Source organism: Bufo bufo, chromosome 1 (assembly GCF_905171765.1).
Source record: "Bufo bufo chromosome 1, aBufBuf1.1, whole genome shotgun sequence".
Taxonomy (NCBI): domain Eukaryota; kingdom Metazoa; phylum Chordata; class Amphibia; order Anura; family Bufonidae; genus Bufo; species Bufo bufo.
In genome coordinates this window covers 329748832-329769729 of record NC_053389.1, presented here as the reverse complement: position 1 = coordinate 329769729, position 20898 = coordinate 329748832, and the positions used below count along the sequence as shown (strand labels likewise).

Sequence of the window (20898 nt, the reverse complement as noted above, 5' to 3'; positions counted from 1 at the left end):
TCATTTATTTAAAAAAATGTGAGGTAGTCCACACTGTCGTGAGCTAGGCTGGTGCGCTTATCGGTCACGATCCCCACTGCTATGCTGAAAGTCCTTTCGGACAGGAAACTCAACGATGGGCAAGCCAAGAGTTCCATGGCAAATTGTGCCAGCTCTGGCCACAGGTCAAGCCTGCACACCCAGTAGTCCAGGGGTTCCTCGCTTCTCAGAGCATCCACATCGGCCGTTAGCCCGATGTAGTCGAACACCTGTCGGTCTAGGCGTTCCCTGAGGATGGATCTGGAGGGCGACTTTGGATGGGTTGGCTGCAAGAATGATCTCATATCCGAAGTTACCAACACATCTTCAAACCGCCTCTTCTTGCAGGCACGGTAGGATTGGTACCCGCAACTGTTTCGCAGTGGTTGGATATTCCTCTGCCAGCGCCCATAACAGCAGAATGCAGCATCTCTCGCAGCAAGACATGGAAATGCTGCATTCTGACAGCCCCCTTTGATGCTGGTAACATGTCCGCCATTTTGTGTTTGTACCGGGGGTCTAAGTACAATACCACCCAGTACTGGTCCTTGCCCTTCATGCTTTTTATATGGGGGTCCCTCTTCAAACACTGGAGCATGAAGGCCCCCATTTGCACTAAATTGGAAGCGGTGGAGTGACCTTGATCCTGCTCATCGCCCAGGAGAATGTCGTCCTTGGTCTACTCCCCCCAGTCATGGACAAAGTTTAAAGTACCAGTCAAAGCCTGCTTTTCTTGCTCCTCCTCGTTCTCCTCCCCCTCCCCCCAGCCACCATCCTTCTCTGACTCCTGCTGACTTGTCTCAGATGGAGTAGCCCCCCTTGGGAATTCATTCAGCATTGCGACTTCCTTATCTTCCAGCTCCTGCTCCTCGACGGCTTGATCAATGACACGACGCAATGCACGCTCCAGAAAGAAGGTGTGAAGTGCGATGTCGCAGATGGCACCTTGGCTGCGACTGACCAGTTTGGTGATCATATCAAATCAACGCAGAAGTCTGCATGCGTCGTGCATGAGCAGCCACTGGCGCATTATAAAGAAACCAAGCTCCCGAGAAAATGTCCTGCTGTAGAGTTCGTACAGGTAGTCGTTAATGGCACGTTGCTGCTGGAGCAGCCTATCAAGCATATACAAGGGAGAGTTCCATCGCATCGGGCTGTCACAAATTAGACGTCTGATGGGCAGGTGGTGTCGCCGCTGAACGTCAGCAAGTCGAGCCATGTCCGTGTAAGATCTTCTAAAATGGCCAGAAATTTTCCTGTCCTGCGCAAGACATCCTGGAGCCCGGGGTATTTAGCAATGAATCATTGCACGACTAAGTTCAGGGCGTGTGCAATGCATGCCATGTGTGTCATTTTGCCCTGTTTCAGCACACTCAGCAGATTGGCACCGTTGTTGCACACCACTTTACCAACTGTCAAATTGAGAGGGGTTAGCCACTGATTGGCCTGTGACCGCAGAGCTTAAAGCAGTGCAGGACTGGTGTGGCTCTTGGCTTCCAGAAACAACAGCCGCAGCACAGCATGGCAACGTCTAATCTGGCATGTCGAATAGGTTCTGGGGAGCTTGGGGGTGCAGCGGAAGAGAAAGTAGCAGTGGAAAAGGAAGAGTCAGCCGAGGAGGAGACGGAGGATGGAGTAGGAGAAGGAGAAAAAGATGCAGGCCTGCATGCAATCCATGGCAGTAACACCAAATCCACACGGGTGCCATGGGTTACATGCTTGACGGCCGTCAGAAGGTTCACCCAGTGGGCAGTAAAAGTTATGTACCTTCCCTGCCCATGTTTGACACCACGTGTCTATGGTGAGATGTATCTTGGCACCAACACTGTGTGCCAGAGATACATTCACTTGCCGCTGAACGTGGCCATATATCTCTGGTATGCCCATCTGGGAGAAATATTTCCTTCCGGCGACTTTCTATTGCGATGTGCCAGTGGCCACAAATCTTTTAAAGGCGTCCGAGTCCACCAGTTTATATGGCAATAGTTGGTGCTCTAGCAGTTCTGACAAGCCAGCTGTCAGCCGTTCGGCAAGAGGTTTATCCGGCGTCATCAACTTTTTACACTCAAACATTTGGGCCACGGAAGCCTGCCTTCTGCCAGATGAATGCGACGACTGTACGGTGGAAGGTAGAGTGGAGGACAAATGGAAGGAGAGAAGAGAAGGAAAAGAGGCAGGATGTGGAGCGCCGGAAGTGTGGCTTTGTGGGTTCTGACTTAGTTTCTCCCACTGGGCTCGGTGATGGGAGGCCAGGTGCCTTCTTAAGGCGGTTGTCCCTAGGTGAGTGTTGGGCTTACCGCAAATTATGCATTAACAGCACAGGCTGAAGATGGCAATACTATTGTCAGCAGCTGACACATTAAAAAAAGACCACACTGCGGAGCCATGTGCCGGCGTCCTGGGAGTGACAGAAGTGACCGTGCATGGTGGATGGCTCGCTCCAGATACATTTGCAGTCTGCTTTTTGCCTCCTGTGCACTGCTAGTTCTGCCTGCTTCTCCTCCTTCTCCTCCCTATCTGCTGCTCCGTCTCTCCCTCTGAACTCCCCTCCTCTTCCTCTCTTGTGGGCACCTATGTGACTTCCATCAACACATCATCATCGTCACCTTCACCAACACAGAGTAGGCAGCTTCTTGGGCTGATCTGGGTACTGTCGTCAGACCGCTGGGTGGCGGCCGTTGCTACCTCCTCTTCCTTATCTGATGCCAAGAATGGCTGCGCATCGGTAAAGTCTGGGAATGGATGGGAAAATAATTCCTCTGACTCGAGTGGAGGGGATATGGTGGTGGTGGTGTCTTTGGGGGTGCATTCAGCAGAGAGTGGAAGGTTGAGTGAGTCACTCAAACAACTCTGTTGCGTCCTTTGACGAAATTGCATGCACCTTCTCCAACTTCCCACTTAGGCCCAGGCCTGTTGCAGCTGCCCGACCCCTACCACCCCTGCGGAACGGCCTGCCTCTTCCTCTGCCAGTAATTTTCGAAATGACCCTGTGCCAAAGTCCCTAGAGAAGAGCAGTATTTATGGAAGCAGGTATATCGCAGGCCTCAATCAGTGTTTGGTGAAAGTTGGCTTATCAAACCCCTTAATCAGTATTTTGTTGAAGCAGGTGTATCGCAGGCCTCAATCAATATTTGGTGGAAGCAGGTATATCAATCCCCTTAATCAGTATTTTGTGGAAGCAGGCGTATTGCAGGCCTTAATGAATATTTGATGGAAGCAGGTATATCGCACCCCTCATTCAGTATTTTGTTGAAGCAGGTGTATCACAGGCCTCAATCAGTATTTGGTGGAAGACGGTATATCAAACCCATTAATCAGTATTTTGTGGAAGCAGGTGTATCGCAGGACTCAATTAATATTTGGTGGAAGCAGGTATATCAATCCCCTTAATCAGTATTTTTTGTAGAAGCAGGTGTATCGCATACATCAATCAATATTTGCTGGAAGCAGTTATATCAAATCCCTTAATCAGTAAATTGTGAAAGCAGGTGTATTGTAGGCCTCAATCAATATTTGGTGGAAGCAGATATATTGCACCCCTCAATCATTTTTTTGTGGAAGCAGGTTTATCGCAGGCCTCAATCAGTATTTGGTGGAAGCTGGTATATCACACCCCTTAATCAGAATTTTGTAGAGGCAGGTGTATGGAGGGCCTCAATCAATATTTGGTGGAAGCAGGTATATCAATCCAATTAATCAGTATTTTGTGGAAATTGGTGTATCGCAGGCCTCAATCAATATTTGGTGGAAGCAGGTATATCAAACCCCTTAATCAGTATTTTGTGGAAGCAGGTTTATCGTAGGCCTCAATCAATATTTGGTGGAGGCAGGTATCTCGCAGGCCTCGTTCAGTATTTGGTGGAAGCAGGTATAGAAAACCCCTTAATCAGTATTTTGTGGAAGCAGGTGTATCGCAGGCCTCAATCATTATTTGGTGGAAGTAGGTATATAAAACCCCTTAATCAGTATTTTGTGGAAGCAGGTGTATTGCAGGCCTCAATCAATATTTGGTGGAGGCAGGTATATCAATCCCCTTAATCAGTATTTTGTGGAAGATAGTGTATCGCAGGCCTCAATCAATATTTGGTGGAGGCAGGTATATCAAACTCCTTAATCAGTATTTTGTGGAAGCAGGTGTATCGCAGGCCTCAATCAATATTTGGTGGAAGCAGATATATAAAATCCATTAATCAGTATTTTGTGGAAGCAGGTGTATCGCAGGCCTCAAACAATATTTGGTGCAAGCAGGTATATCAATCCCCTTAATCAGTATTTTGTGAAAGCAGGCATATCTATCCCATTAATCAGTATTTTGTGAAAGCTGGTGTACTCCAGGCTTCAATAAGTATTTGGTGGACCAGGTATATCAAACCCCTTAATCAAAATTTTGTGGAAGCAGGTATATCGTACCCCTCAATCAGTATTTTGTGAAAGCAGGTATGTAGAAACCCTTAATCACTATTTGGTGGAAGCAGGTATATCACACCCCTCAATCTGTATTTTGTGGAATCAGGTATATCAAATCCAATAATCAGTATTTTGCTGCAGCAGGTATATCGCAGGCCTCAATCAATATTTGGTGGAAGCAGGTATATTAATCCCCTTAATCAGAATTTTGTGGAAGCAGGTGTATCGCAGGCATCAATCAATATTTGGTGGAAGCAGGTATATCAATCCCCTTAATCAGTATTTGGTGGAAGCAGGTATATCGCATCCCTTAATCAGTATTTTGTGAAAGCAGGTATATAGAAACCCTTAATCAATATTTGGTGGAAGCAAATATATCACACCCCTCAATCTGTATTTAGTGAAAGCAGGTATATCAAACCCCTTAAACAGTATTTTGCAGAAGCAGGTATATCGCAGGCCTCAATAAATATTGGGTGGAAGCAGGTATATCAATCCCCTTAATCAGTATTTTGTGGAAGCAGGTATATCGCACCCCTTCATCTGTATTTTGTGGAAGCAGGTATATAGAACCCCTTAATCAATATTTTGTGGATGCAGGTAAATCACACCCCTCAATCAATATTTTGTGGAAGTAGGTATATAAAAACCTCTTATTAATATTTTGTGAAAGCAGGTATATCACACCCCTCAATCTGTATTTTGTGAAAGTAGGTATATAGAACTCCTTAATCAATATTTGGTGGCAGCAGGTATTTTTCACCCCTCAATCTGTATTTTGTGGAAGCAGGTATATCAAACCCATTAATCAGTATTTTGCGGAACCAGTTATATCGCAGGCCTCAATCAATATTTGGTGGAAGCAGGTATATCAATCCCCTTAATCAGTATTTTGTGGAAGCAGGTGTATTGTAGGCCTCAATAAATATTTGGTAGAAGCAGGTATATCAATTCCCTTAATCAATATTTGGTGGAAGCAGGAAAAACGCACCCCTCCATCTGTATTTTGTGGAAGCAGGTAACATAGTAACATAGTAACATAGTACATAAGGCCGAAAAAAGACATTTGTCCATCCAGTTCGGCCTGTCATCCTACAAGTTGATCCAGAGGAAGGCAAAAAAACCCTGTGAGGTAGAAGCCAATTGTCCTCACTTTAGGGGAATAAAAAATTCCTTCCCGACTCCAATCAGGCAATCAGAATAACTCCCTGGATCAACGACCCCTCTCTAGTAGCTATAGCCTGTTATATTATTACACTCCAGAAATACATCCAGGCCCCTCTTGAATTCCTTTATTGTACTCACCATCACCACCTCCTCAGGCAGAGAGTTCCATAGTCTCACTGCTCTTACCGTAAAGAACCCTTTTCTATGTTTGTGTACAAACCTTCTTTCCTCCAAACGCAGAGGATGTCCCCTCGTCACAGTCACAGTCCTGGGGATAAATAGATGATGGGATAGATCTCTGTACTGCCCCCTGATATATTTATACATAGTAATTAGATCTCCCCTCAGTCGTCTTTTTTCTAACGTGAATAACCCTAATTTTGATAATCTTTCAGGGTACTGTAGTTGCCCCATTCCAGTTATTACTTTAGTTGCCCTCCTCTGGACCCTCTCCAGCTCTGCTATGTCTGCCTTGTTCACAGGAGCCCAGAACTGTACACAGTACTCCATGTGTGGTCTGACCAGTGATTTGTAAAGTAGTAGGAATATGTTCTCATCACGGGCATCTATGCCCCTTTTGATGCAACCCATTATCTTATTGGCCTTGGCAGCAGCTGCCTGACACTGGTTTTTGCAGCTTAGTTTGCTGTTTATTAAAATTCCTAGATCCTTTTCCATGTCAGTGTTACCGAGTGTTTTACCATTTAGTATGTATGGGTGACTTGCATTATTCCTTCCCATGTGCATAACTTTACATTTGTCAGTGTTAAACCTCATCTGCCACTTATCTGCCCAAGCCTCCAATCTATCCAGATCCCTCTGTAGTAGTATACTGTCCTCTTCAGTGTTAATTACTTTACACAGTTTAGTGTCATCTGCGAAAATTGATATTTTACTATGCAAGCCTTCTACAAGATCATTAATAAATATATTGAAGAGAATAGGGCCCAATACTGACCCCTGAGGTACTCCACTAGTGACAGTGACCCAATCTGAGTATGTACCGTTAATAACCACCCTCTGTTTTCTATCATTGAGCCAGTTACTTACCCACTTACAGACGTTTTCTCCGAGTCCGAGCATTCTCATTTTATATACTAACCTTTTATGAGGTACAGTGTCAAATGCTTTGGAGAAGTCCAGATACACGACATCCATTGATTCGCCGCTGTCAAGTCTAGTACTTACCTCCTCATAGAAACTGATTAAATTAGTTTGACATGACCGATCCCTCACGAAGCCATGCTGATATGGCGTTATTTGCTTATTTCCGTTAAGATGCTCTAACATAGCATCTCTCAGAAAACCTTCAAACAGTTTACCCACAACAGATGTTAAACTTACCGGCCTATAGTTTCCAGGCTCTGTTTTTGGACCCTTTTTGAATATTGGCACCACATTTGCCATGCGCCAATCCTGTGGGACATTCCCTGTCAGTAAAGAGTCCGCAAATATCATAAATAAGGGTCTGGCTATGACATTACTTAATTCCCTTAGGATACGGGGGTGTATGCCATCCGGTCCTGACGATTTGTCTATTTTGATATTTTTAAGTCGCTGTTGTACTTCTTCCTGGGTCAGACAGGACACTTTTAATGGCGAATTTATTTCAGCATTCAGCATTTCATCTGACAGTTTATTTTCCTCAGTGAATACATTGGAGAAAAAAATATTTAACAGCTTTGCTTTCTCCTCGTCGCTCTCTGCGACTCCCCCCTCATTACTCTTTAAAGGGCCGACACCTTCAGATTTATACTTTTTAACATTTATATAATTGAAGAACATTTTTTACTCTCTTTGGCAATTAATCTCTCGGTCTCTAGTTTGGCCGCTTTTATTTGTTTTTTACATGTTCTGTTTTTTTCCTGTGTTTTATATGCTTTCTTTTTGTCATTTATTGCTTTCTTTACAGTTCTGTTTATCCACATTGGTTTCTTTTTGTTCCTTAACCTTTTATTCCCATACGGTATGTACCTCTCACAATGAGATTTTAGGATGTTTTTAAAGATATCCCATTTTTTGGCTGTATTTTTATTTTTGAGGACTTTGTCCCAGTTAGTTAGGCCTATGGCCTCTCTTAGTTGGCTAAATTTAGCTTTTTTGAAGTTTGGTATTTTTGTTCCTCCCTGTAGAAACGCTCTTTTGAATGATAATTGGAAGGTTATTACTTTATGGTCACTATTTCCCAGGTGTCCCCCAACCTGCACGTCTGTTGTTCTGTCAGGTCTATTGGTTAATATTAAGTCCAGTATGGCCGTCCCTCTAGTCGGGTCCTGAACCAGTTGGGAGAGATAATTGTCTTTGGTTATTGCCAAGAATCTGTTTCCTTTATGAGATATACAAGTTTCAGTTTCCCAGTCTATATCTGGGTAGTTGAAGTCCCCCATAATAACCACCTCATTATGATTTGCCGCCTTGTCTATCTCGTTTAGTAGTAGATTTTCTGTGGACTCTGGTATATTAGGTGGTTTATAGTAGACTCCTATTAGTAATTTATTGTTGTTTTTAGCTCCATGTATCTCTACCCATAGTGACTCCACATGTTCATGTCCCTCACTTATATCTTCACGGAGTGTGGGCTTTAGACAAGACTTTACATAAAGGCAGACCCCTCCACCTCTCCGGTTTTGACGATCCTTTCTGAACAGACTGTAACCTTGTACATTAACTGCCCAGTCATAGCTATCATCCAGCCATGTCTCAGTTATTCCCACTATGTCATAGTCCTCCTCACACATCACTAATTCCAGTTCACCAGTTTTATTAGTCAGGCTTCTGGCATTAGTATACATACATTTGAGAGGTTTATGTATATTTTTTACCCTACACCTTTCCTTCTGAACTGTTCTTGTCCCTCCTTCCATTTCTCCCCCAGTCCCACTACCTTGCCCCCGGTCTCTATCTGCACTATCTTCCCCTTCTATAGTGTAATTACCCTCCCCCCCAGTCCCTAGTTTAAACACTCCTCCAACCTTCTAGCCATCTTCTTCCCCAACACAGCTGCCCCTTCCCCATTGAGGTGCAGCCCGTCCCTACGATAGAGCCTGTAGCCAACAGAGAAGGTATATCAAAACCCTTAATCAGTATTTTGTGGAAGCAGGTATGTCGCACCTCTCAATCAGTATTTTGTAGAAACAGGTCTATAGAACCCCTTAATCAATATTTGGTGGAAGCAGGTATATCGCACCCCTTAATCAGTATTTTGTGGAAGCAGGTATGTCAAACCTCTTAATCAGTATTTTGTTGAAGCAGTTATATTGCACCCCTCAATCAGTTTTTGTTAGAAAGTATATTTTAGGTATATCACACACCTCAATCAGTTTTTTTGGGGGCAACAGGTATATTACACCAGTTGCAATTAGTTATTTCAATAGCGTTTGTCTCTCTATATAGCTGCGGTATCGCAGTAGAACCGCACAAAACTGCTGCATAATACAAATGCACTATAATATGCTTACTATGTATATAAGTATATTACACCCCTCAGTATATCACATCTATCGATAGCACACCTATAACAGTCCTTAAAAGGACTTTTGTGGCCCTATTAGCTAGTTTGGTTTGGTGTCCCTAACAGTGAGGGAACCTCCCTCCTTTCGGTCCGGCCTTCTGGGACGTCTGATATTATTCAGGTTTCTGCCCCACCTTCCCAGAAGACTGACTGAGGTGGCAGTATGAATCACGGCGATTCCTCGCTGTATGACAGGGACTGCGGGTACAGGTATAATCTGAGTCGCTTCCTCAAAGTCATACAGACACCAAATATGATTAAGTTATGATTTCCAGAAGGACAGATCCTGAATACCGAGAAATGCCTCCTGTCCAGTATGGCGTGCATAGACTCTGCCCGAAGCCCATGTCAGACTAAACACAATTATTAGGGTGTGGGTGCCATTAGGTCGGAGTTATGGTTTCTGATATTATTTAATTAATCTACTGAATGGGTTAGACCACCCACTGGTCTAGCAGCCAACATGTCTAGGGTCGCTGTGCATTTTAAGTATCCCCCTCCCAGGTCTTCATTTGGATGCCCAAATGGTTTGCAATTAATAAATGGGTGCTTCCTCTGAGAATGTGGAGTGTCTCACCTAGTCTTCAGACGGGCTGGCATCTAGAGGCATCATTTGCATTTGCTTAATAGATCAATAGCCACTGCTATACAATTAGCTATTGATAATGTAAGTTTAGGAGAATATGAGATCTATCTATCTGTCTATCTATCTGTCTGTCTGTCTATCTATCTGTCTATTCACCTCAGATTTCGTTACAGGGATCAGCGCAATGCAAAATAATATGGCGCCGACGGACATCGTCATATATTTGCATGTTCGGCGAATCGCAAACCCGCAAAGTTCGCCGCGAAATGACCGCCGGGCGAACCGCAAGGCAATCTCTGTTTACAGTTGCATACAATGTACAAACCGGATTCCAAAAAAGTTGGGACACTAAACAAATTGTGAATAAAAACTGAATGCAATGATGTGGAGATGGCAAATGTCAATATTTTATTTGTAATAGAACGTAGATGACAGATCAAACGTTTAATCCGAGTAAATGTATCATTTTAAAGGAAAAATACGTTGATTCCAATTTTCACGGTGTCAACAAATCCCCAAAAAGTTGGGACAAGTAGCAATAAGAGGCTGGAAAAAGTAAATTTGAGCATAACGAAGAGCTGGAAGACCAATTAACACTAATTGGGTCAATTGGCAACATGATTGGGTATAAAAAGAGCTTCTCAGAGTGGCAGTGTCTCTCAGAAGCCAAGATGGGTGGAGGATCACCAATTCCCACAATGTTGCGCAGAAAGATAGTGGAGCAATATCAGAAAGGTGTTACCCAGCAAAAAATTGCAAAGACTTTGCATCTATCATCATCAACTGTGCATAATATCATCCGAAGATTCAGAGAATCTGAAACAATCTCTGTGCGTAAGGGTCAAGTTCGTAAAACCATACTGGATGCCCGTGATCTCCGGGCCCTTAAACGACACTGCACCACAAACAGGAATGCTACTGTAAAGGAAATTACAGAATGGGCTCAGGAATACTTCCAGAAACCATTGTCAGTGAACACAATCCAACGTGCCATCCGCCGTTGCCAACTGAAACTCTGGAAAGGCACCATCAATGCAGAAAAATATATTCAGGTTCTAGAACAACATATGCTCCCATCCATACGTCATCTCTTTCAGGGAAGACCCTGCATTTTTCAACAAGATAATGCCAGACCACATTCTGCATCAATCACAACATCATGGCTGCGTAGGAGAAGGATCCGGGTACTGAAATGGCCAGTCTGCAGTCCAGATCGTTCACCTATAGAGAACATTTGGCGCATCATAAAGAGGAAGGTGAAACAAAGAAGGCCCAAGACGATTGAACAGTTAGAGGCCTGTATTAGACAAGAATGGGAGAGCATTCCTATTTCTAAACTTGAGAAACCCTTCTCCTCGGTCCCCAGACGTCTGTTGAGTGTTGTAAGAAGAAGGGGAGATGCCACACAGTGGTGAAAATGGCCTTGTCCCAACTTTTTGGGGATTTGTTGACACCATGAAATTCTGATTCAACATATTTTTCCCTTAAAATGGTACATTTTCTCAGTTTAAACTTTTGTTCCGTGATTTATGTTCTATTCTGAATAAAATATTAGAAGTTGGCACCTCCACATCATTGCATTCAGTTTTTATTCACGATTTGTATAGTGTCCCAACTTTTTTGGAATCCGGTTTGTAGTAGGAAGCAGGAAAAATATTTTAAATGGGGTGGAATTAGGAAAAAACTGAATTCCACCACAATTTTATGGGTTTTGTTTTTACAGCGTTTCCTATGCGGTAAAACTGACCTGTTACTTTCATTCTCCGGGTCAGTACAAATAGAGCGAACCACATTTTTATAGTTTTTCTTGCATTTTAATACTGAAAAATAATAAAAACTTTGGAATAAAAAACTAATTTTTTCATATTAAGACCCCCATAACATTTTTAATGTTATGTCTATGGAGCTGTGTTAGGGCTCATTTTTTATGGGACAATCTGTAGTTTTTATTGATACCATTTTGAAGTGTGTTTGATTTTTTGATCACTTTTTAGTCAGTTTTTGGGGAAGATTATCTTGCAAATACATGACAAATCTGCGATTTTGATGTTTTTTTTCCCATTAAGCAATGTTCCATATGGAATAAATATTTTTGCATTTTAATAGTAATCGTGTTTTAGCGGCTTTGCCCATGATGTTTATTTTTAAATTGTTTATGTCTTTTTCCTTTTTTTTTGCACCTTTTAATAGATCTCCTAGGGGAACACAAGCAATCACTAGACTGCTTCTCTCATAGACTTGGATGCATTAGCATTTGAGTCTATGAGAAATTCAGTACTTTCCTATGGTGACCTGCAACAGGCAGGGTCTTTATAGAAACATAGCTGTAGCAGCCTTAAATCATTCAGGAGGGCCAAAATTTTTGCTGCTAGGTTTTTGAGCTCCCAGATGACTATGGCATCAGAGGAGTTAAATGTGTGTGGCCGATGTTATCATCCTTTGTATACAGTAGCCCCTGTTGTCTGCTGTTTAAAACAACAGGCACCCGACGGCTATGTCATCTGCTGTGCTCATGATTGGATGCCATATTTGCATACCCGACCCCCGACATATATGTACATATTTGGGTGATTGGCAAGTGGTGAAATGAATAGATTACAATTTTTACAGAATATTTTTCAATAAAAGTATATATCAATCTGCTCAAATCCTGCTGTATAACATGCTGCCTGTAGCTTATATTGCATTTTTATGTTGACAGGTTATCCATGTCAAATGTCAGTGCATAGTTCAGGGGCAGAAATACCAAATATTAGCAAATCTGCAGGTTTCATTCTAGTATTTAATATCCCAGCATTGTTGGTTCACTACCTGCATGGAGTGTTTGGTGATCTAAATACTGGGAAGTTTCATCTTTATATCAGATATTTTACCATAGAGTTAAAATAAATGTAATAAAGAAGGGACCTGCCCTGTTATGTGTTGTGATCGAATGGGTAAAATGGTAAAATCTATAACAGGAAACACATTCAATAGATTTAAAAAAAATAATAATAATCCATTATGAAATAACTTATATATGCATAAAATATTTGAAAATATTAAAATTCCTACCATGCGCAGATCGAGAGAAATCTGAACCCTTGGATGTCATGGGTCGCGCACCAACCATTGTCATAATACAGTTGGTTTGATAATACATTTCAGGGGTGCAGTGGAAGAGTGTGCTAACTGACCACTGGGCTGAGGCCATTGGCCCTTGGCTACTACCCAAACGTCAGATCACCCTTGAATTCCCACCTACAATACCTAGGCCAAAGATATTTTATTTAGATTTTTTTTTTCCCTAGGGTGTGATTTATACAATATAATTTGATGTTTGCCAGCATTTCTAAGAATTATAATTATCTGTTACTACTGTATGTACAGTATAAGAAAGTGTACAAGAATAAGAAACAGCATAGAACTGAAATGCCAATAGCAAAAAGAACAAGGAAAGCACACAAGACATTTTCCCCAGTTTATTTAAAAAATGAATAAGAAACCAACATGCAACTCATCTACAAACTGAATATACTTAAATAAAATGATAATTTAGCAGTACAATACATATAGGCAATATACACATTTATAGTATGAACTTTTATCATCATATTCTATTTACATCTTATAAGTTCTGTAAGAAAGGATCTTATGGATTAATATAGGACAAAATACCATCAGGCTTTTGCACATAGCATCAATATACAGTAAAACAATTTGTATGAACATTTACAAAACTTTCCTAATGTGCTTTATTTTGGAAAAATAAGTGGGAATAAGTTTCACATGCCTGGTCCAATTATTGTGGCCATAATACCAATGGTAAATTGCTACTGTATAATAACTATGTGAAAGTGGACTACGGTTGGATTCACACCACATTTAAGGGCTATATCACAGTTATACATTTTATACCACAAAAAAAGCAGTTTAGAGGCTAGAGATCTGTCTAAAAGTATACTGGTGTATGTTTAAAAAAACAGCATACTGTTTTTAAATGTCTTCAGTGGTGAAGCCTGCCAACATATTCAGGATTCATTTTTTTTCCAATGGAAGTCAATAATAAAAGGATTTAAGACGCAGACAAAGACTTCCTGTTAAAAGTGGATATGTTAATGGATTTGTACTGGGCACTTTTTTTAATGGATCTGATTGACAGTGTACATTAAAAAAAAAAAAATCAGAAAATTTGAAGATTTGAATGGAGCCCGATTCATTTTTTTATATGCTTTTTTTTTATTACAAATACGTTACATCATTTTCATCACCTCAAAACTCTTATAGGCACTCTGGATATCCTAGAACAGTGTTCCCCAATCAGTGACTTTAGAATATGGAGCCATTTATCAAGTAAGAAAAAAATTCCAATTACTATAAAAAAGAAAAAATACTTTGGGGGTTACTATATTAGGCATATTTCAGGCGCAGATTGGTTAGTTGCACCACAATCTGCAACTTTTACCCGCTCATGTCAGGTCTAAAAAGTGGAAGTGGTGTAGGCGGGGAAGGGGACAGGCCTGTTTTAGGTGTAGAAAATGGTCTAAATGTAAGCCAGCTAGGAAGCCTGCGCCTCTTCAAAATTTTGGCGGATCCATCGCCAGATATAGGGTTTATTAAGACAGGCATCAAAAACACCAGTCTTATGTCTAGTTTTATTTATTTTTTATAATTGACTCAAAAATGTGATTATTTTTTATGTTCAATAATCAAGGTTTTTTTTTTTTATAAAAATAAACAATGCAATGTATTAATTTAAAAGACTACTCATAAACCTGAATAAACCATAAAATGTAAAAAAAAAAATCAAAAGAGATGATATCTATATATATATATATATATATATATATATATATATATAGGGACTGTTGTGATGGAAGGAATCACAAGGAATTTGAAGGAATGTTTGTCAATACCAGTAATTATAAGAAAATTTTATTTCAATAACTATAAGAACACTACAGATTTTTTTTTTAAAGAAACATATTACTATTCACATGTAAAACATCACTTAAAAGGGTTGTTTGGCTTAATAAAAGAATTGATGAATGGCAGCAATTGTCATAAAAAAATAAAAGAATATATAGCCACCCATTTCATCCCCTGCCGCTTCTAGTGCTGCTGCTCTGACATCACGACTTGTATCAACTGGCCTGGGGAGGGCTAAGCTCCATTCAAGGGAACGGAGCTTAGCCATGCCCAGGCCAGTGATACTAGTCGTGACGTCACAGGGCCAGCGGTAAACAGTGAGAATACCGCTGCGATGCTGGAGCGCCGCTGCCTTCTCAAACAGCTGATCGGCGGGGGTCCCGGGTGTCGGACTCCCGCCGATCAGATGCTGATGAAGTATCCAGAAGATAGATCATCAGTTTAAACAAAGTGCAGAACCACTTTAAGGGATGATATGGATGACCACATGTTTTTTTTTTTTTTAATGTTGTCAAACAACCCCTTTAAAAGTAATAATAGGTAAAATTGAAATAAATATGTAAAGAGGAAATTGGGTAATCAAAGGAATTTCCTCTTTTAACTACATACTTAATGAACTTATAAAGCTCATACATACTATCAACCTTTATCTCAAACACACACAAGGTATCATAAAATTATAACACCAAATCCTTCCATTTTCAGAACCATGACGACAGCTACAACAAAATTCAGAAGAGTATGAAACATCTATGTATTTCAAAGGTCTTATTTTTATATGACTGTAAATGTAAAAATGAACCCATTTTAAATAGTGTTTAAAATAATATGCGCATAGATTATCTGAAAACTAGGAAAGAAGTTGTTGATTTGCTTGTGCTCCTTTTGGGGCAGATGGTCGTCTCTGACATTGTATCTTGCAAATGGAATCTCCTCTTAGTCTTCATAAACTCTATAAAGAAAACATATGTAATATATGAATTACACATTTTTTGTATTTGTACATTGTGTTCATAATTAATAAAGACATGTATATGCTTTTATTGACAATTGAAAATGTGTGACTATGGCCATGGAGGAATGAAGGCAAAGTTGAAGTCACTTTTACTGGTGATACATTAGCTCAGGCTAAATAACCGTTGCATGGACTAGTACATCATATCACAGAATATGTTGGGGTAGATTTACTACTGCATTATTCATGGAAATTCTGCCTCAAATGGAACCAGAATGAGTCACTGTGATATATCTGGACCCTTTTTAGAATGTCTAGTCCAGGGATGGCCAACCTGCGGCTCTCCAGTTGTTGCAAAACTACAACTCCCACCATGCCCAGACTGCTTACAGCTATCAACCTACAGCAGGGCCTGGAGGGAATTGTAGTTTTACAACAGCTGGAGAGCCGAGGGTTGGCCAGCCCTGGTCTAGTCTAAGTTTGTATTCAGAGTTATTAGTAAATCTACCACTTGGTGTTTAAAAAAATAAAAACATGTTGACCATGGATTGGATATTGCTATTATTGTCTTTGAACTTTAGTATGCAAATATGAATGCAAACCACATGTCATGCATTATTGTTAGCTTTATTTCTTACTGATCCTTATGTTTTGTTAGTATGAGGGGCAACCAGATTAAAACATCTGCATGGATCACATTACTTCCCTACAGATATTTATACAACTTTATGATAAAAACTGGAGTCAGTATACTGAGTCTGTCTGAGTGGGAGACACGGGCCAAAGGATAAGTATAATGAAAAAACATGATTAGATGAGTACAATATTGACAATAACATGATTGGAAAACATGACCGTCTATACTGGATAACATGATCACAGACAATAGTTTCAGACGCAATCTCAAGGGTGGTAGATCAAACAAATTTGATTGGAACAGGTGGCCGAAGCGGGTCATATCAGTTGGCCTGAGTGTTTACAGAGGGTAATGACTCTGATTAAGCCCTAGGTCAGCTCGGTAGTGTCATAGTACAAATAAGTAATTGACAGGCTAAAAAGGCCTTTTGAGGTTGATATATTGTATACATGTCAGAGATGAAAAGCAGGTAGTGTCCATAAGTATAGTAATATGTAGAATCCAATTATACACAAACCAGATGTAACGAGTGCAGTAATGCAATTTATGTGCAGTAATTTGCAATGGGGTTAGCCAAATATCCGACCCAGCAAAGCGTGGTGTTGAGAATCGGGTTAGGTGATCAGAATGTGATAGGAGCATTAGCAATGCCTTACATGGAAAGGCTGGGTGTCAGAATTCTACAGCGTGCAGTGTATCAGACGCACGCCGTGGGTTTATATTGGGAAGGGAATCCAGTCACATGTAGGGTGGGATTTCCGGCTCAGAGGGCGTGTGATGATTGGATGTTGAGCGGATTGGATATAACAATGTAAGGGGTGGTGCGCCATCAGGCGCATGCGCCCTATTGTGTCTTAGGCATGTAGCGCCATGTTGGATAGTGGTACTAACTGGAGAAGGCTCGGCGCATGCTCAGTATCGCCAAGGCATGTAGCGGCCATCTTGGGAGCTGGAAATACCTTCTAGTTACAGATTATTTCATAAGAATTAGTAGGAAGGTTATTGCTAGTTAAATACGCTGCCGTGTTTCACACGTCATACGTCAGTGTTTTGGTCAGTGATTTTCATCAGTGATTATGAACCAAAACTAGGATTGGAGCCTCCACAGACATAAGGTGTAATGGAAAGATCTGCACCTGGTTTTGGCTCACAATCACTGAAAGAAATCACTGACCGAACACTGACTCTATGAATGAGGCATAAGGTGGGTCCCTAGTCCCCTCACCCCATGCACAAGTGGCATATGGCACCCGCCTGCTGCTGTGTGAGCAGATAATATTTGCATGTACACATGTGGACAAAATTGTTGGTACCCTTCCATTAAAGAAAGAAAAACCCACAATGGTCACTAAAATAACTTGAACCTGACAAAGGTAGTAATAAATAAAAATGTACTGAAAGTTAGCTAATGAAAATCAGACATTGATTAAGAATTGTTCTTTCACGGAATAATTTAAAAGAACAAGCTAATGAAACTGGGCTGGACAAAAATGATGGTACCACTAGAGACATGTTAAGCTAAGGTGTGCTGTAACATCACAGGTGTCTTCAAACTTCTATTCAGTCAGCCTGCCTGTTGGCATAAAGTAGTCACTGTGCTGTTTGGTATCAGAGGAAACCATTGTTGAAAGCAAATCATAAAAAAGTGAGACTGGGATTTTCCAAAATGCATATTGACAAGCCACAAAGCTTCTGGGAGAATGTCCTCTGGACAGATGAGACAAAATTAGAGCTTTTTGGCCATTCACATCAGCTCCATGTTCTCAGACGCACAAATGGAGCATACAAAGCAAATAACTTTCCACTATGAAACATAGAGGAGGCTCAGTTATGTTTTGGGGCTGCTTTGCTGGAACAGGGTGTATTGAATCTGTTCATGGTACAATGAAATCTCAAGACTATCAAGGCATTCTAGAGCAAAGCAAAATATGCTGCCCAATGTCAGAAAGCTTAGTCTTAACAGGATAATGACCCAAAACATAGTTAAAAACATCCAAGAATGGCTAAGAGCCAAAAGCATCTAACTATTCTGAAGTGGCCTTCTATGAGCTGCGATCTAAAGCCTACTGAATAACAGTAGCTGAAACATGCAGTCTGGAGAAGGCACCCTTCAAACCTGAGAAAGCTGTAGCAGTGTCATGGACGTACCGAGACATACGGACATCCCGCCGACAGTGAGTTTCAGGAGATCTGTGAGAATGGCAACACGTGGTTTGATCTGACAGGTTTTCCTTGTGGATCAATATGTGTCGTGTTGTTTTTGGTAATCGCCACACCCCTTGCCTCCAGGTGTTGCTAATGTGGTCATTTAACCTCCCTTATTTATAGTTGCTTCTCCCACAATGCTGTGCGGTTTATAGCTTCTGTGGATAGTTTGTGGTTGGATATGAGTTCCTGGTGCTTCCATAGCCCCTTTGAAGTAAAGCCTTTCCTTTCCCTTTGGTATTTTGTTTGGGTTCTGGGTGTTGCATTTCCCTATTGTTTGCATTAGGCCTGTAGGAGACTCTTGTTCGTTCTTCATTTTGGAGGAACAGGTAGTCTTGTCCCTGCCATTAGTACCAGGGTCCTATAGGGCTTGATAGGACTTTAGGTATTCCTGCATATGAACTCACCTACCTTTGGGGTCTGTTCATACTGGTTGTCAGTCAGAATTTTGGTTAGGGTTTTCACTAGGAGGTGTTCATCTTCCTTCCCTAGTTCTCAGGCCTGATTCCCTGTTCCCCCTTTCCTCCTTTGCTTGGTGTGGTGTTTCCCTCCCACACCGAAATGTGACAAGCAGTTTGATCATGAGGAGTGGGTCAAAAGAACTGTGGACAGGTGCAGAAGTGTCATTGAGAGTTACAGAAATTGCTTTATTGCAGTTATTGCCTCAAAAGGTTGTGCAACATAATTTTACGTTATGGGTACCATCATTTTTGTCCAGGTCAGTTTCATAAGTTTGTTGTACAAATTTTAATGTTGAACCATAATTCAAAATTAAAGGATATCTGTCACACTTAGACCCTAATTTCAATTTTCATATATGTAGTTACTAATAACATGATATTCCAGAATCAGTTACTATTAGACTGACTTACCCCATATTTAATAAGATTCAGCCCTTAGCAACCAGTCTGCATAAAACTGCAATTTCACTATTCAGTTAAGATGGCCGCCACTGCCCTCACCCTGAGGCTAATCCCGCCTGCCCTCACTAGCCAGTAACAATAGCCCCCCAAAAGTGTCAGTAACCAGAGCCCTCCCCCCCTAAAGGGTTAATCTCCTGCAGCACAAAGGGGTCCTCTTACCACATGTTGCTTTCATTTATACACTGAGCAGATGGCAGATCTCCCTTCCCTGTTGTGTGCTGCACCAACTCTGCATTCTCCAGCTCTGCTGAGTGAGGGAGCGTCTGCCAAGCGCAGGGACAGGGAGAAGTGCACACAGCCCAGGCACTGTTATCAGCTGCTGGGGAGGACCTGGCTTTAATCATTTACTTACAGTCCCTGGCTGTCAGTACTCCGTCTCGGACCATGCCTAGCAACTCTATTTTAAGCAGAGGTAAAAGTAGGCAGTACAGGGAACAAAACTGTGGAATTAAGGGGTAATTGAATACACAGTGAAAAATTGAAATAGGGCCACCAAGATTATATTAATCCCCACAATCCAATACTCAAAAAATAAATAAATATGACAGTTATCCTTTAAGGTCTGATTTTCATTAGTTGTTTTTCAGTAAATTTTTATGCATTATAAATTTTGTAAGTTTCGAGTTATTTCAGTGTCCATTGTGGGTTTTTCTTTCCACAATGGAAGGGTACTAACAATTTTGTCAACATGTGCAGCTGTGCACTGGGTCCCCACAACAAATTTTAATGTTGGGCCCAAGGCACCCCAGCCCGACACTAGGACAGTCAATGGCAACATTCTGTAGCACAGCTAGCCTTTTGCCAGGGGTGTGATCAGGACAGGGACAATGAGGTTGCCTTCATGAGACCTCTCCTGTAAGGCCTGTTTACATGCAGCAGCTTTTTGTAAAAGTCATACACTAGGCGAGAATATGTATTGTAAATATAGCTATGTACTAATACCACCTATGTCAGTTTTTTCATTGATTTATCTTTGAGCATTTGCGCTTGGCAAATATATTCTTGATTGCTTGAAAAATGTCCAAACTAAGTGGATGAAATGTATGGTGACTTTGTCTTGATAGGATAATTAAACCTATTTACTTCATTTATATCAATAAATCTATAATAAGGTTATTGTAAGGTATAAATGCCTCAATCCACGGTGAGACAGTCTGAAATTAAATTTGATGGAAAGAAGTAAAGGAGTTTGGTCAATTTAAAATGGGTTTTCATTTAATTTATTTTCATTTCTGTATTCAAAATCTTATAGCAGTGTCATAACTTAATCCTTTCCTGATGCAGTGATTTACGTTTCCTTTTTTACTATCCTTTTTTATTTTTCCGCTCATATAACCGTATGGGGGCTTGTTTTTTGCGGGACAAGTTGTATTTTCTAATAATATTATTTAATATTGAATACAATGTAGTGGAAGTCGGAAAAATAATCAAAATTGGAAAAAAAAGACAATACAGCTATTGTTTATGGGTTTTGTTTTTACAGAGTTTCCTAGGCAGTAAAAATGACATGTTAACTTCATTCTGTGGGTCAGTACAGTACTAGCAATAAACACATTTATATAGTTTTTCTTGTGTTTTAAT

At 40.9% G+C, this 20898-nt stretch overlaps 1 protein-coding gene across 1 annotated transcript in view; it reads right to left on the bottom strand.

Annotated features, from left to right (window-relative positions):
• Window positions 1-15497: 15497 nt before the first annotated feature.
• Window positions 15498-20898, bottom strand: part of CXCL14 (C-X-C motif chemokine ligand 14) — a 34973-nt gene continuing 29572 nt past the window's right edge. The window contains exon 4 of the mRNA XM_040442236.1: window positions 15498-15549. Within this exon, the coding sequence (XP_040298170.1) occupies window positions 15534-15549 (16 nt within the window). The 3' untranslated portion in view covers window positions 15498-15533. The remainder of the gene's footprint in view (window positions 15550-20898) is intronic.